Genomic DNA, 14,500 nt, shown 5'->3' with positions numbered 1-14,500 from the left:
TCACTCTCTCACTCCGGGCGCGACGGCCTCGTTGTTCTCTCTCTCTCTCCCTGTCGCGACAGCCTCGTGCTCGCTCTCTCTCTCAGGGTGCGACAGCCTCGTGCTCGCTCTCTCTCTCAGGGTGCGACAGCCTCGTGCTCGCTCGCTCTCTCAGGGCGCGACAGCCTCGTGCTCACTCTCTCACTCCGGGCGCGACGGCCTCGTTGTTCTCTCTCTCTCTCCGTCGCGACAGCCTCGTGCTCGCTCTCTCTCTCAGGGCGCGACAGCCTCGTGCTCACTCTCTCACTCCGGGCGCGACGGCCTCGTTGTTCTCTCTCTCTCTCCCTGTCGCGACAGCCTCGTGCTCGCTCTCTCTCTCAGGGTGCGACAGCCTCGTGCTCGCTCTCTCTCAGGGCGCGACAGCCTCGTGCTCACTCTCTCACTCCGGGCGCGACGGCCTCGTTGTTCTCTCTCTCTTTCCCTGTCGCGACAGCCTCGTGCTCGCTCTCTCTCTCAGGGTGCGACAGCCTCGTGCTCGCTCTCTCTCTCAGGGCGCGACAGCCTCGTGCTCACTCTCTCACTCCGGGCGCGACGGCCTCGTTGTTCTCTCTCTCCCTCCCTGTCGCAACAGCCTCGTGCTCGCTCTCTCTCTCAGGGTGCGACAGCCTCGTGCTCGCTCTCTCTCAGGGTGCGACAGCCTCGTGCTCGCTCTCTCTCTCAGGGCGCGACAGCCTCGTGCTCGCTCTCTCTCTCAGGGCGCGACAGCCTCGTGCTCGCTCTCTGTGTCAGGGTGCGACAGCCTCGTGCTCTCTCTCTCTCTCCCTTTTGCGACGGCCTCGTGCTCGCTCTCTCTCTCAGGGCGCGATGGCCTCGTGCTCTCTCTATCTCTCCCTCCCTTTTGCGACGGCCTCGTGCTCGCTCTCTCTCCCTCCCTGTCACGACAGCCTCGTGCTCGCTCTCTCACTCCGGGCGCGACGGCCTCGTTGTTCTCTCTCTCTCTCCCTGTCGCGACAGCCTCGTGCTCTCTCTCTCTCCCTTTTGCGATGGCCTCGTGCTCGCTCTCTCTCAGGGCGCGATGGCCTCGTGCTCTCTCTCTCTCCCTCCATTTTGCGACGGCCTCGTGCTCGCTCTCTCTCTCCCTCCCTTTTGCGACGGCCTCGTGCTCGCTCTCTCTCCCTCCCTGTCACGACAGCCTCGTGCTCGCTCTCTCACTCCGGGCGCGACGGACTCGTTGTTCTCTCTCTCTCTCCCTGTCGCGACAGCCTCGTGCTCTCTCTCTCTCCCTTTTGCGACGGCCTCGTGCTCGCTCTCTCTCTCTCCCTGTCGCGACAGCCTCGTGCTCTCTCTCTCTCTCTCTCCCTTTTGCGACGGCCTCGTGCTCGCTCTCTCTCTCAGGGCGCGACAGCCTCGTGCTCGCTCGCTCTCTCAGGGCGCGATGGCCTCCTGCTCTCTCTCTCCCTCCATTTTGCGACGGCCTCGTGCTCGCTCTCTCTCCCTCCATTTTGCGACGGCCTCGTGCTCGCTCTCTCTCTCTCCCTGTCGCGACAGCCTCGTGCTCTCTCTCTCTCTCTCTCCCTTTTGCGACGGCCTCGTGCTCGCTCTCTCTCTCAGGGCGCGACAGCCTCGTGCTCGCTCGCTCTCTCAGGGCGCAATGGCCTCGTGCTCTCTCTCTCTCCCTCCATTTTGCGACGGCCTCGTGCTCGCTCTCCCTCCCTGTCGCGACAGCCTCGTGCTCGCTCGCTCTCTCAGGGCGCGATGGCCTCGTGCTCTCTCTCTCTCCCTCCATTTTGCGACGGCCTCGTGCTCGCTCACTCTCTCAGGGTGCGACAGCCTCGTGCTGTCTCTCTCTCGCCCTGTCGCGACGGCCACATGCTCCCTCTCTGATGAGACAGCCTCATGCTCTCACTTTCTCTGTGGGTGCAATGGCCTAGGCTCGCTGTTCATTCGCTGCAGACTTGACAGTTTCACACTCTCTGGCGCGTCAGCCTCATGCTCTCTCTCTCTCTGGGTGCAACGGGCTCATGCTTGCTGTTCACTTTCACCAGGCATGACAGTCTCACACTAGCTCTGACACCCGTCTGGGGATAACCTGAATATTGGAGTATTCTCTGTTGTGATTGGGAGACAGGGAAATGGGTTTAGGATTTTACCTTACAGAGCTGTACAAAGAGATATGTAGCACCAGCCTGGACACATCTCCAGAAAGCATTGTACTCAGACCTAAAATAGAGAACAAAATCATCACAGACTAGATAGGCAAACGAGGAGACCATTCAGTCCCTCTCGAGACTGTTAAACAGGAACTGGATGGAGAAGGCCGATTTCAGCCCCCTCAAACCTGTTACACAGGAACAGGAAGAGGCCCATTCAGCTCCCTCTGAGCCTGTTACATAGGAACAGGAAGAGGCCTTCCTCATCATTCAAATCTTTTAATCATCTCAAATCCTTAGATCACCCCCTTCATCACACAGAGTGAGGGAACACAATCCCCATTTGTGCGACTTGCCCTCGGAATTTAACCCTACCCGCTCCGGGAACATTCGGACGGGGATGTCGGGGACCGAGTCCCATTCGGAGGGGGACATCGGGGACAGAGCCCCATTCGGAGGGGACATCAGGGATCGAGCCCCATTCGGAGGAGACATCAGGGATCGAGCCCCATTCGGAGGGGACATCAGGGATCGAGCCCCAATCGGAAGGGGATGTCGAGGACCGAGCCCCATTCGGAGGGGACGTCAGCCACCGAGCCCCATTCGGAGGGTGACGTCGGGGACCGAGACCCATTCGCAGGGGGACGTCGGTGACCAAGCACCATTCGGAGAGGACATCAGGGACCGAGCCCCATTCAGAGGGGACGTCAGCCACCGAGCCCCATTCGAGGGTGACGTCGGGGACCGAGCCCCATTCGGAATGGGACGTCGGGGACCGAGCCCCATTCAGAAGGGGACGTCGGGGACCGAACCCCATTCGGAGGGGACATCAGGGATCGAACCCCATTCGGAGGGGGACATCGGGGACCGTGCCCCATTCGGAAGGGGACGTCGGGGACCGAGCCCCATTCGGAGGGAGACGTCGGGGATCGAGCTCCATTCGGAGGGGACATCAGGGATCGAGCCCCAATCGGAAGGGGATGTCGAGGACCGAGCCCCATTCGGAGGGGACGTCAGCCACCGAGCCCCATTCGGAGGGTGACGTCGGGGACCGAGACCCATTCGCAGGGGGACGTCGGTGACCAAGCACCATTCGGAGAGGACATCAGGGACCGAGCCCCATTCAGAGGGGACGTCAGCCACCGAGCCCCATTCGAGGGTGACGTCGGGGACCGAGCCCCATTCGGAATGGGACGTCGGGGACCGAGCCCCATTCAGAAGGGGACGTCGGGGACCGAACCCCATTCGGAGGGGACATCAGGGATCGAACCCCATTCGGAGGGGGACATCGGGGACAGAGCCCCATTCAGAAGGGGACGTCGGGGACCGAGCCCCATTCGGAGGGAGACGTCGGGGACCGAGCTCCATTCGGAGAGGACGTCAGGGACCGAGCCCCATTCGGAGGGAGACGTCGGGGACCGAGCCCCATTCGGAAAGGGACGTCGGGGACCGAGCCCCATTCGGAGGGGGACGTCGGGGACCGAGCTCCATTCGGAGAGGACGTCAGGGACCGAGCCCCATTCGGAGGGGACGTCAGGCACCGAGCCCCATTCGGAGGGTGACGTCGGGGACCGAGCCCCATTCAGAAGGGGACGTCAGGTACCGAGCCTCATTCGGATGGGGACATCGGGGACCGAGCCCCATTCGGAGGGGACATCAGGGATCGAGCCCCATTCAGAGGTGGACGTCGGGGACCAAGCCCCATTCGGACGGGGACGTCAGGGACCGAGCCCCATTCGGACGGGGACGTCGGGGCCCGAGCCCCATTCGGACGGGGACGTCGGGTACCGAGCCCCATTCGGAAGGGGATGGCAGGTACCGAGCACCATTCGGATGGGGACGTCGGGGACCGAGCCCCATTCGGAGGGGGACGCCGGGGACCGAGCCCCATTCGGAGGGGACATCAGGGATCGAGCCCCATTTGGAGGGGGACGTCGGAGACCGAGCCATATTCGGAGAGGACATCAGGGACCGAGCCCCATTCGAAGGGGACGTCAGCCACCGAGCCCCATTCGGACGGGGACGTTGGGGACCGAGCCACATTCGGACGGGGACGTCGGGGACCGAGCCCCATTCGGAGGGTGACATCGGGGACCAAGCCCCATTCAGAAGGGGATGCCAGGTACCGAGCCCCATTCGGACGGGGACGCCGGGGACCGAGCCCCATTCGGAGGGGACATCAGGGATCAAGCCCCATTCGGAGGGGGACGTCGGGGACCGTGCCCCATTCGGAAGGGGACGTCAGGGACTGAGCCCTATTCGGAGGGGGATGTCGGTGACCGCGCCCCATTCGGAAGGGGACATAGGGGACCGAGCCCCATTCGGAGGGGATGTCAGGGACCGAGCCCCATTCGGACGGGGACGTCGGGGACCGAGCCCCATTCGGAGGGGGACGTCGGGGACCGAGCCCCATTCGGAGGGGGACGTCGGGGACCGAGCCCCATTCGGAGGGGGACATCGGGGACCTAGCCCCAGTCGGAGGGGGACGTCGGGGACCGAGCCCCATTCGGAGGGGGACATCAGGGACGGAGCCCCATTTGGAGTGTGAACGACAGGGACCGAGCACTATTTGGAGAAGACGTCGGAGACAGAGCCCCATTCGGAGGGGGAGGTCGGGGACCGAGGCACATTTGGAGAAGGGACAACAGGGACCAAGCCCCATTCGGAGGGGGACATCAGGAACTGAACCCCATTCGGAGGGGGACATCAGGAACTGAACCGCATTCGAAGGGGGACGTAGGGGACCGAGCCCCATTTGGAAAGAGGGGGCGAGGTGACGGGGACTGAGTCCCATGGGGGGGTGGGGGACGGGGACTGAGTCCCATTTGAGTTGGGGGAAATGGGGAGAGTCCCATTTGAGTTGGGGGGGGGGGGGGAGAGAATGGGGACTGAGTCCCATTTGGGTTGGGGGGAATGGGGACTGAGTTCTAGTCGGGTTAGAACATAGAACATACAGTGCAAAAGGAGACCATTCGGCCCATCGAGTCAGCTCCGACCCACTTAAGCCCTCAATTCCACCCTATCTCCGTAACCCAATAACCCCTCCTAACCTTTTTGGTCACTAAGGGCAATTTATCAAGGCCAATCCACCTAACCTGCACGTCTTTAGACTGTGGGAGGAAACCGGAGCACCCGGAGGGAACCCACACAGACACGGGGAGAACGTGCAAACTCCGCACAGTGACCCTGGCGCTGTGAATCCAGTGCTAGCCACTTGTGCTTCCCTGCTGTCTGGGTTGGTGGGGTCCCCCATTTGCGTGCGATGGGGACTGAGTCTCATTTGGGTTGAGGGGAAGGGAGTTTAATTTGGGGGAAGGAGTTAGGAAGAGGGACCGTGGTCCTGGGGTCAACAGTACACCCTTTCCTCATTATTATCCTGTATCTGAGGTTGAAGGGGTCACTGGATCGAGGGGGCGGGGCTCTCATTGATTCTGCATAGGATATGCTTATCACGGGTCGGCTGTTATGCTAATGAGGGCGCCGCCGCGTTTGACGTCAGTACGTCGCTGCCGCGGCCATGAAGCTGACAAGGCTTCTGACGTCACGGAGCAGCCACGCCTTCGGGGGAGGCATGGCGCCCTCGCCGTTCTGACGTCGGGCTGAGGGAAGACGTCAGGTGGCGGTTCGTTCCTTTATTTATTCCGTTGTTGTTGTTTTACTCACAGCCCCGTGCACTTGTAGGCGATGAAATACGGGAAGTAGGCCAGGGCGAAACAGTTGCCGAAGTGGAATAGAGTCATGGTGAGGAAACTCGGCGGCAGTTTCCCTGCCCCCACTGTTCAACCTGGCCCGGCTCTGAACCGGAAGGTGTTCTGCGCCTTTTGGGAGCCCGCCGCACAATTTCCGGTTCCCTTCGGAAGCTTCCGGCCAATCGCTACACATGCGCACACCCAATCCCTCCCCTCCATACCTGGAAGAATTTTGGAGGGGGGTTGTGTTTAAGGAAGTAACGGGGATCCCTTTAAAGGGCTGTCACCCCTTTCCTTCTGTTCCTTCCGTTCATTTCCGTTCGATCAAAGCAAAATAGTTGGGAGGGAATTGGGACACTTTCAAATAAGAATTGGACATTTTAAATTAAACCACACTCTGTAGGGAATCAAACCTGGGACCCTGGAGCTGTACAGAGCTGTACCAGAATCATTACGGTTTTTAAGTTTTAAGCTGGCGCAGAAAGATAGATTCGTTCCAGGAATGACAATATAAGAAATAGGACTTGGTTATTTTACAAATAAACTTTATTAAAAGCAAAGAATATTTAAACTTCAACCCGAACAATAACAGATTACCTGTGGTTTCTTAACCTTAACACACTAGTTCCCATTAAACAGCACTTTAACAGAACATGCAGCTCTCATGCCAGACAAAGGCAATACTTGCATTTATAAAGCAATTTTTCTTCTGTTAGGGACTGTAGAAACCAACTATTTTCTAATACACCTGATAGGTAAGAGATAGCTATTTAGTGTAAATATTAAGCCCCAGTTTTAAAATACCCATTTTCACTCATAACCTCACGTCATCTCGAAACATAGACACAAAACAGCATAATTCCATTATAGATTAAAACAGCACATTTGCACGACAGTTTGACACTATACTTCTGCTGTCAGATCAAGGACAGAGCAACACCATAGCAACGCCATAGTAATATGAAGGCACCATTGTTCACAATGCAGATAACAGCTAAGTCAGCAGAAGATCAGTTTAAGCTGGTCGTGATAACAGCACAGAATCGTATTCCATAACATGCACAAGTATTCAGACATGAAACAATTTAAAACTAATGTTGCACATTGAAGATTGATAGCTAACCGTCAAATCAAACTCCGTTGATTCTAACCCAAACCAATTAGGATTACATAGGGGTGTAGATAGATGGCTAAAGACTGATATGATTTAGTATAACAGTGTGGGTCCGTACAGCATTTTTATCCGGATCATTCTATACTTTGATCTAAACTTCTCTATCTCTATACTTTCACTTTTCCACTCTAACTCTTGAATGCAAGTAAATGCAAGCTGTTTGTCGTAAGCAAGAAACCATTTCTGTATTATTTTAAAAGTTAAATTGTGTACAAGTTGCTTCCCTTTAAGTCTTTTTTGCTAGCCGGACTTATTAGAGAATAAGATTTAAGTGACTCAATTGTAATCAAATAGAGGCAATAAACGATTCTTAATTGCACCCGAGAAGTTTTAACTCAAATTTCTACTGAGTTTTAGTGTTCGCAAGTGCCACTAAATCCGCATGGTAGATCTCTACAACTGGCATAGTCGGCAGGATTCATTCAGATCCCTTTTCCCAAGTCTGCCTAGCTGGCAACTTTCATGACCTCACTCAGTCGATTAACAAAGCCTTCTCTTGCACTTTCATGACCTCTCTAGGTCAATTTTCAAAGCCTTAGATCATAGAATTTACAGTGCAGAAGGAGGCCATTCGGCCCATCGAGTGCACAGGGCCATGGAAAGATCACCCTATCTAAGCCCACACCTCCATCCTATCCTTGTAACCCAGTAACCCAATCTAACCTTTTTGGACACTAAGGGCAATATAGCATGTCCAATCCACCTAACCACATCTTTGGAGTGTGGGAGGAAACCAGAGCACCCGGAGGAAACCCATGCAGACATGGGGAGAACGTGCAGACTGCACAGACAGTGACCCAAGCCGGGAATCAAACCTGGGACCCTGGAGCTGTGAAACAACCGTGCTAACCACTGTGATCCCGCGCCACCCTTCTCCTGTACCTGTTTGAAATAGCATTCTTTCTCTCTCTCTCTCTAAGCTCTGCCTAGCCCCAACAAAAAAAGGTTCTCTGGGGTTTCCAGACTTGAACCTATCATTGTTATCTTGGCTTTTTAATTGCCCATCCCGTTCATACAAAAGAACAGAGCCATGCTATTGATATGTAACTAACCTCCCATTGACGGACAAAGTGGCCATCAGAATTTGTAATGGGCTGATAGCTGGTCAGACAGGAGTATCCCGAAGGACAATGGATCTGGGGCATCCTGTGTGTTCCCACTAAGTTTAAGTCTGACTGGGACAATGTAACTCGGCCAGTGTGGGCGTATCCCTCTGACTCCATGGTAGCAGTATTTTCCCTCAGTTGGTTTAACCCCTAAATAGGCTGCTCCATCTTCCATATCATTTCTGGACCTAATTTCCAAATAACTCCCTCGTGTAACACTCGAACAATCAAGTTCAAATATACTGAGCAGAAACAAACAGCCAGCGCAAATCTGGGCCTGGCCTGTAAACAGGACATCAGGAGATAATCGGTCCCATTCAAATGGGTCGATTGTTGTAGATTGCCCAGATGAAGCCAAACCTTCAGGCACCAGAATTTTCTGCCGTTACGATATATAGAGTACGGCTACGTGTGTACCTGGAAATGGAACCCAGGCGTGGTTCCTGTTGTTCTGCAGAGTTGCAATCGGCAACTCCATTGGGTGTTGTGACCTCCGCCCCAAGACCACATTGGCTAAGGGCCAGAGATCTTTGCGGAAAGGCGCAAAGAGGGGTATAAGAATCGACTACCAGGACATTCCTCAGCACAGAGGCAACAGAAGATTTGATGGCAGACCAGAGCAGAAAAGGAAGTAGGGTGCAAGACTCACCTTTGCGGACAGAGGTCCTGAGACAACCTAGATTCAGAGAATTGGATCCACAGCTCGATTGAGTCCGTCAGCACGGGTAGCATTAAGAATCTTGGGATTACTGTAGTTTGGATAATTTAAGGGGGGTGACTGTTTTTACTGTATCTGATAATAAATTTGGTTGACTTATAAACATGTATTTGATCATCTTGCAAAAAAGGGAACCTAGGTGAAACTTTTGAATAATAAACTAGTTGAAGTGTCTGACGTTTTACAGACAACACTGAGTAAAGGTATATATTGGTATATTTGTTGCAGTACCTTCATTAAACAATCGAGGTTAAGAGGGGCAGCACGGTGGCACAGTGGGTAGCACTGTGGCTTCACAGCGTGTAGAGGGTGCCATCTCCGCTACTCCACTACTGGGCCGATATCTGGGGTTTGAATATCTGTGTGTGTCTCTCTCCAGCTGGCACTGAAACTTCAGAGGCCAGTGGATGTCGCACTGGGACACTTCCACTGAAGAGAGCACTGATTCAAGCCTGCCGTTTATTCCTAACCGACAGCCTGAGACTTATATCACACAGATCTCCAGACCCCTACCAATACCCAGGTGATTCTCTCTCTTGCCGGTGGTGCAACACCCACCCGGTTCCTACTCCACTAGAGTAGCTTTCCCAAGAGAGAGAATAGGACACTGCTGTTTATTTCCTAACCAGCAGTCTGTCCTGAGTGAATCGCTCAAGATGACCCTCGATTCTTGAACCCGGAATTAAGGTGAGGAGTATTTTAACAATGACTTGGTCAGAGATCGCTGGTGAAAGATTGAAGAATTTAAACGACTCCAATTATCATCAAATCAAGGTTTATTGCAAAACCCAGGTCAAAATCATCAACAGAAGAAACACAATAAAATCTTATGCTCTAATACAAACTAAGTCTATTCAAAAGTAATATAGCGGACACAACGAAAATTCTTATGATTACACAGTTTTTAGCAATATCACAAGGCACAAAACAAGTTCCCTTCCCCAAAGCCTCAACCACTATTAAAGTCAAGGGAGTTTCGCAAGCTGCTGCAGGATACTTACGGTCACAGGCTGCAGAGGTCAAGTCAGGGGTGCAGAGGTCGAGCCAAGAACGAAGAGACCCCCAATCGAAAACACAGCCCCTTTTATATTGTTTTACCTGGCTTTGTTCTGTGATCGGCCAGCCCCTTTTGCATTGAAAAAGGTAAGTTTTAAAGTTCCCGCTGGTCCCGCCCCCTTTGAGCCGGTCAGAGCTGTATGTTTCCGGGTATTCCTCGCAGGTCCGCCCCTTCCAGCCAGGCAGACCTGCGCGATTTGAATTTGGCGCTGGCTCCGCCCCCTCCTTCAAGTCAGTTTCTGCCGGTAGCTTCTGTCAAGCTTGGAGTACCTCCCCCAGGTCCGCCTCCAACTTGGTTTTTTTCAGACCTGCGCGATTTGAATTTGGCGCTGGCTCCGCCCCCCTCCTCCCAGTGAGTTTCTGCCGGTAGCTTCTGTCAAGATTGGAGTACCTCCCCCAGGTCCGCCTCCAACTTGGTTTTTCTCTACCGCTGATCTTCTAGGGGCTTCTCCAGCGCAATATGCTGAACCCAGACAGTCTGTTTCCTAGGATAACGAGGTTAGGCTCTTTTGTGGAGAATTTCAGTGTCTTCCAGCTGCTCCGGAGATGGCTGCTATTCTCACCTCGCTATGTTGATGGGGTGTTAATTGGATTCTGCTCTGGTGGAGGCCAGGTCATTTACATTTGCATGGGGCTATGACCATCCCATTGTCCTGCTTGCATGCAAGCCTCCTGTGTATTGATGTTATCTTGTTGTCTGGCTCCTTCTTCCTTGTAGCTCCTAGGGGGGGGTTTGTAAATACTTATGTCCCTACTCAGCTCAGCGGACCAGGCCTGCTGGGAAAACTGGTTACGTTCTCTTGGCTGAAAAGTCAGTTTACAGTCTCTGAGTTTTATTCTTGGGCAGTTCCAAAAAAGGCCGAATTGCCCGAAAACCTTACAGATGCCCCTTCGATACGTCCCTACCTGCTTGGACCGTATCGACACAGGTGAAGGGCAATTATTTCCCCTTGTGTGGACCGTATGTCCCCCCCAACAACATGCGAAATTACAATTCCCAAGACAGTTCCCTTAATCTAGGCTACCCCTGATTTCAATGAGAGGGAAAGACAAGACCATACTTAATTCAAGCAGACAGTAACATATACACATTTCACCGGAACCCCAAACGTAAGGGTCCCTGTACATATATCACAATCAAGTACACATTTCACCGGGACCCCAAACGTAAGGGTCCCTGTACATATATCACAATCAAGTACACATTTCACGCGAATCCATACAACTATTTACAATTGCATCTGTTTATTTCACCAAGGATCCTCCTTTCTTGGCTGCACTTCGCTTCTTCCCGTTGAGGACTCTTCATTTATCCTCCTTCGTCGATACCTGCAGCTGAGAGGTTTAGTCCAACTGAGGCGACAGCATAATGTACCCCCTGTACAACATTTCCTTTGTGGGGGCAAACACTAAACCATTCTCAGGCCCCCCCCCTGGTGGTGATCGGACAGTTGTGAGGGTCGATCGGTTGGGCTGTGGGCAGGGGTCGCTTTACCTGAACCAGCAGTTCGGTAGCTTCTACAGTCATCCCTTCCCTGGGCGTTACACATCCCTCCCCACTGCGGTCAATTTATCCCGTTCCCTGGGTTCTGCCACCACCTTACAAAAGTGATTAATGCCCCTTGTGGACATGCCTTGGTAGATCCCCATGAACACAAATAAATGCCCCGGTCAGAAGCCCACCCCTTATCCCCGCAAACGGTGATCCTACCCGGTGACCCCGTGATGGTCCGTTAGGTGTTGGTGTCCAGGCGTTCCCAGTCCGAGGACCGATCCCTCATGTCCAGCCTCAGCTTCCTGGGCCACCACCATCTCTCCAAAGGAACGTCCCCCTCACAGGTTAAACACACCCGCCTGCCCTCAGTCACCCTAACCCGGTCAGTCGAAGGACTCTTCTGTCTCGCCTCTGCGGAGTTCTCCCGGTCCCACCATCGCCAGGATCAGCAAACTCCACATCGTCGGGTGCCCCATCTGTAAAAAAAAACAAAACACATCCTTGCCTCCGCAGCCCTACCTGCCTTGAAGTGCATGGGTTCTATCCAGTGGCCGCCGCAGCTCCCGCTTTGAAGTTGCCGCAGCCTGTCTGTGATTCTGTGTCCACAGCCCGGCTCCCCAGGGTCCTAGTGCCTGCCGCTATCCGGCGGCAGCAGCAGCTCCCGCTTTGAAGTTGCCGCAGCCTGTCTGTGATTCTGTGTTTACAGCCCGGCTGCACCAGGGTCCTAGTGCCTGGTGCTTCATCATTTTACCCTTGCACCAGGCGCTTCTGTGTTCCCACGATCCTAAATACTTCACACACAACTAACTAACAGGGGGGGAATGCTATATACAATGCCACCCGTCTCCGGGTGGCCAAATTAAAACTGTGCCCCGCTAAACTGGGGCAGTTCACCTGTTTGGTCCAACGGCTCGGGCCAGACCGTCCCCTCCCGGGGGTTCGGGCTGCCCCTTGCCTCTCCTTTCCCAACAGGGTTCGGTGATCCCTCATCGCTCCCTTCCCCTCGGGCCCCCTTACTGCGGGACCGGGTTATTGGGAGGTGTGATGGGGACCATCTTAGAGGGGGCTTGGAGACCCGATTGCTCCTTCGTCCCCTGACTGGTTCCCAAACCCAAGGTGATACCTCCACTTCCTCCGCCTCCTTAGCCTCTATACTAAGGCAGGCCACCTGACCCACAGGTAAGGGCTTGGGAATCGTTACTGTCCCTGGGCTGGGTGCTTGCAGCACTGTCGGTCTCTTTGGGACTGCCCCTTCGGGACAGCACCTTGTCACCGGTTGTGTGACCGTGGAGTCAGGGACCTCCCCCACCGTCGTTAATTCTACGGGGGGTTTCTCCACTACCACCCCCCGTCTTCCCCCCACCTTGCTCTTTTTAATCCTTATGGGGTGGAACAATTTAAATTGACTGATGTGGCGTTCGCATGGGTCCCACCTTAAGGGATTTAAACTGCAAATAGCCCCTGAGGCAGCCTCCAGAATGGGACCCTGCACCTGGACCGGACCAGGGTCTGGGGCTAGAACTACCCCTGCGCTCCCTTTTTCCTGAGGCTGCTCCCTGGGTAGTCATACGGGTTCTTGTGGTGTGGGTGCGGGCAGGCCCTGGCCCGTTGCCATTGCCACCTGTCCTGAGCCTTGCAAAAGGGCTAAAATTTTACTTATCTCGATGGTTCCCGGGGCAGCTGCTCCTACCGCCGGGGTCTGACTCTCTACTGCGGGAGCCCTCTCCTGCTTGCTAGGGTTTTTACATTCCCTCTTGAAATGCCCGGCCTTCCCACACCCGTAGCATACCGGTTTCTCGTCGGAGGTCCGGGTGCCCTCATGCTTCCACTCTCTCTTAGGGGCTGCTGGCGCGATTTCATGCACCCTACCCTTAAGGGGCTTGTCCTCACCGCTCTCCCCATTACGATATGCAAGGGTGAGTTTCCTAAGGACCTCTGCCTCATTAAGGTCCGGACTCTGCGGGTCGAACCAGTGTTCGGCCTTTGCCCTAACGTGAGGGAGACAGTTAGCTACGAGGGTCTTCAGCCAGTGGGCTGTTCTCTCATCTAAATTCTGCCTATCCGCGGGAGCCCCACACGCCTCCACATAGACAGTCCACAGCCTGTCTGCGAACATAGTGGGAGATTCCCCTGGTTGCTGCTTGGTTTCCCCCACCCTCATGAAAGGGCTCCCCAGATTCAAGCCCATTGCCTCCAGAACAGCAGTCTGTGCTGCCGCCCAGGTGTCAGGTCTTCCCCCATTCCCAGAGGTCACTGTCCTGCATAGCTGGGCATCTAGGGTTATCAGGAGCATCTTTATTTGCTCCCCTTCGTCGCAGTCATTGATGTTGGCTGCCTGTTCCACCTCCATAAAATGAAGCGACGGATCCCCTTTTGGAGTTAGTCTGGGAACGTGGGCCACCATTCCCCTGAGCGCGGATGCCCCATGAGGAACGATAATGTCGCCCTCAACCGGTCCCCTATTTGCCATCCCCGCCGGGGGACCGTACCTTCTTTGCCTGACAGGGCACATCTGCCCTACCTGGGGTTCCTGCTCCTCCTCCCCACTGTCCAGCTCTCCTGCCCCGTTGGGTAGCCCCCCTGTCCCCGGGCTAGCTACCCATATAGGAGACGCCGCTATCTGGGGATACACTGCCGACCCCCCTTGGACTTGCCCCTGAACGTGCAGCCCGATCCCCCCCTGCCGACCCGGACACAATCCCGGTGCCTCAGGAGGCGGTCTATTCCCCTTGGCCTTTGGGGAATCATCCGCTGCGAGGAGCACCTTGCCCCTTGGGACCCCCCCTGGACCTACCAGGTGTATCTGTCCCCTGAACTTGGACAAGGTCTCCTCCAACTCCGTTATTCGTGCCTGGCACGGCCCATGGGCACAGTCCCCTACTTCCTCGCGAGCCACTCGGTACGCTGCCTGGATGTCCCGGAACTTCCCCTCCAGCTTCCTACACTGCTCTGTACTCCGAGCATAGAGTTCCTGGAGCCTCCGTTCCTTTTCTTTACCCTCCACTATCTGGCAGTGGAGATAGTCCTTCTCGCACCGCTTAGACTCGCTTTCCTGTTTCATTTCTGCCAATTCCTCCCGCAGTCGTTCCGCTGCGCTAGCCTCCTGCTCTAACTCTTCGATCCTTTGCTCTGT

At 55.0% G+C, this 14,500-nt stretch overlaps 1 protein-coding gene across 1 annotated transcript in view; it reads right to left on the bottom strand.

Moving 5' to 3' along the window:
* tmem147 (transmembrane protein 147) overlaps positions 1-5,968 on the bottom strand; it is a 29,813-nt gene extending 23,845 nt beyond the window's left edge. The window contains exons 1-2 of the mRNA XM_072468875.1: positions 5,793-5,968; positions 2,130-2,199 (exon numbers count right to left, since the gene is read on the bottom strand). Coding sequence (XP_072324976.1) covers positions 2,130-2,199; positions 5,793-5,869 — 147 coding nt within the window. The 5' untranslated portion in view covers positions 5,870-5,968. The remainder of the gene's footprint in view (positions 1-2,129; positions 2,200-5,792) is intronic.
* Between the last annotated feature and the right edge of the window lie 8,532 nt (positions 5,969-14,500).

Source organism: Scyliorhinus torazame, chromosome 12 (assembly GCF_047496885.1).
Source record: "Scyliorhinus torazame isolate Kashiwa2021f chromosome 12, sScyTor2.1, whole genome shotgun sequence".
Lineage (NCBI taxonomy): Eukaryota > Metazoa > Chordata > Chondrichthyes > Carcharhiniformes > Scyliorhinidae > Scyliorhinus > Scyliorhinus torazame.
Note: the sequence above shows the minus strand (reverse complement) of the source record. Positions and strands in the feature narration are given on the sequence as shown.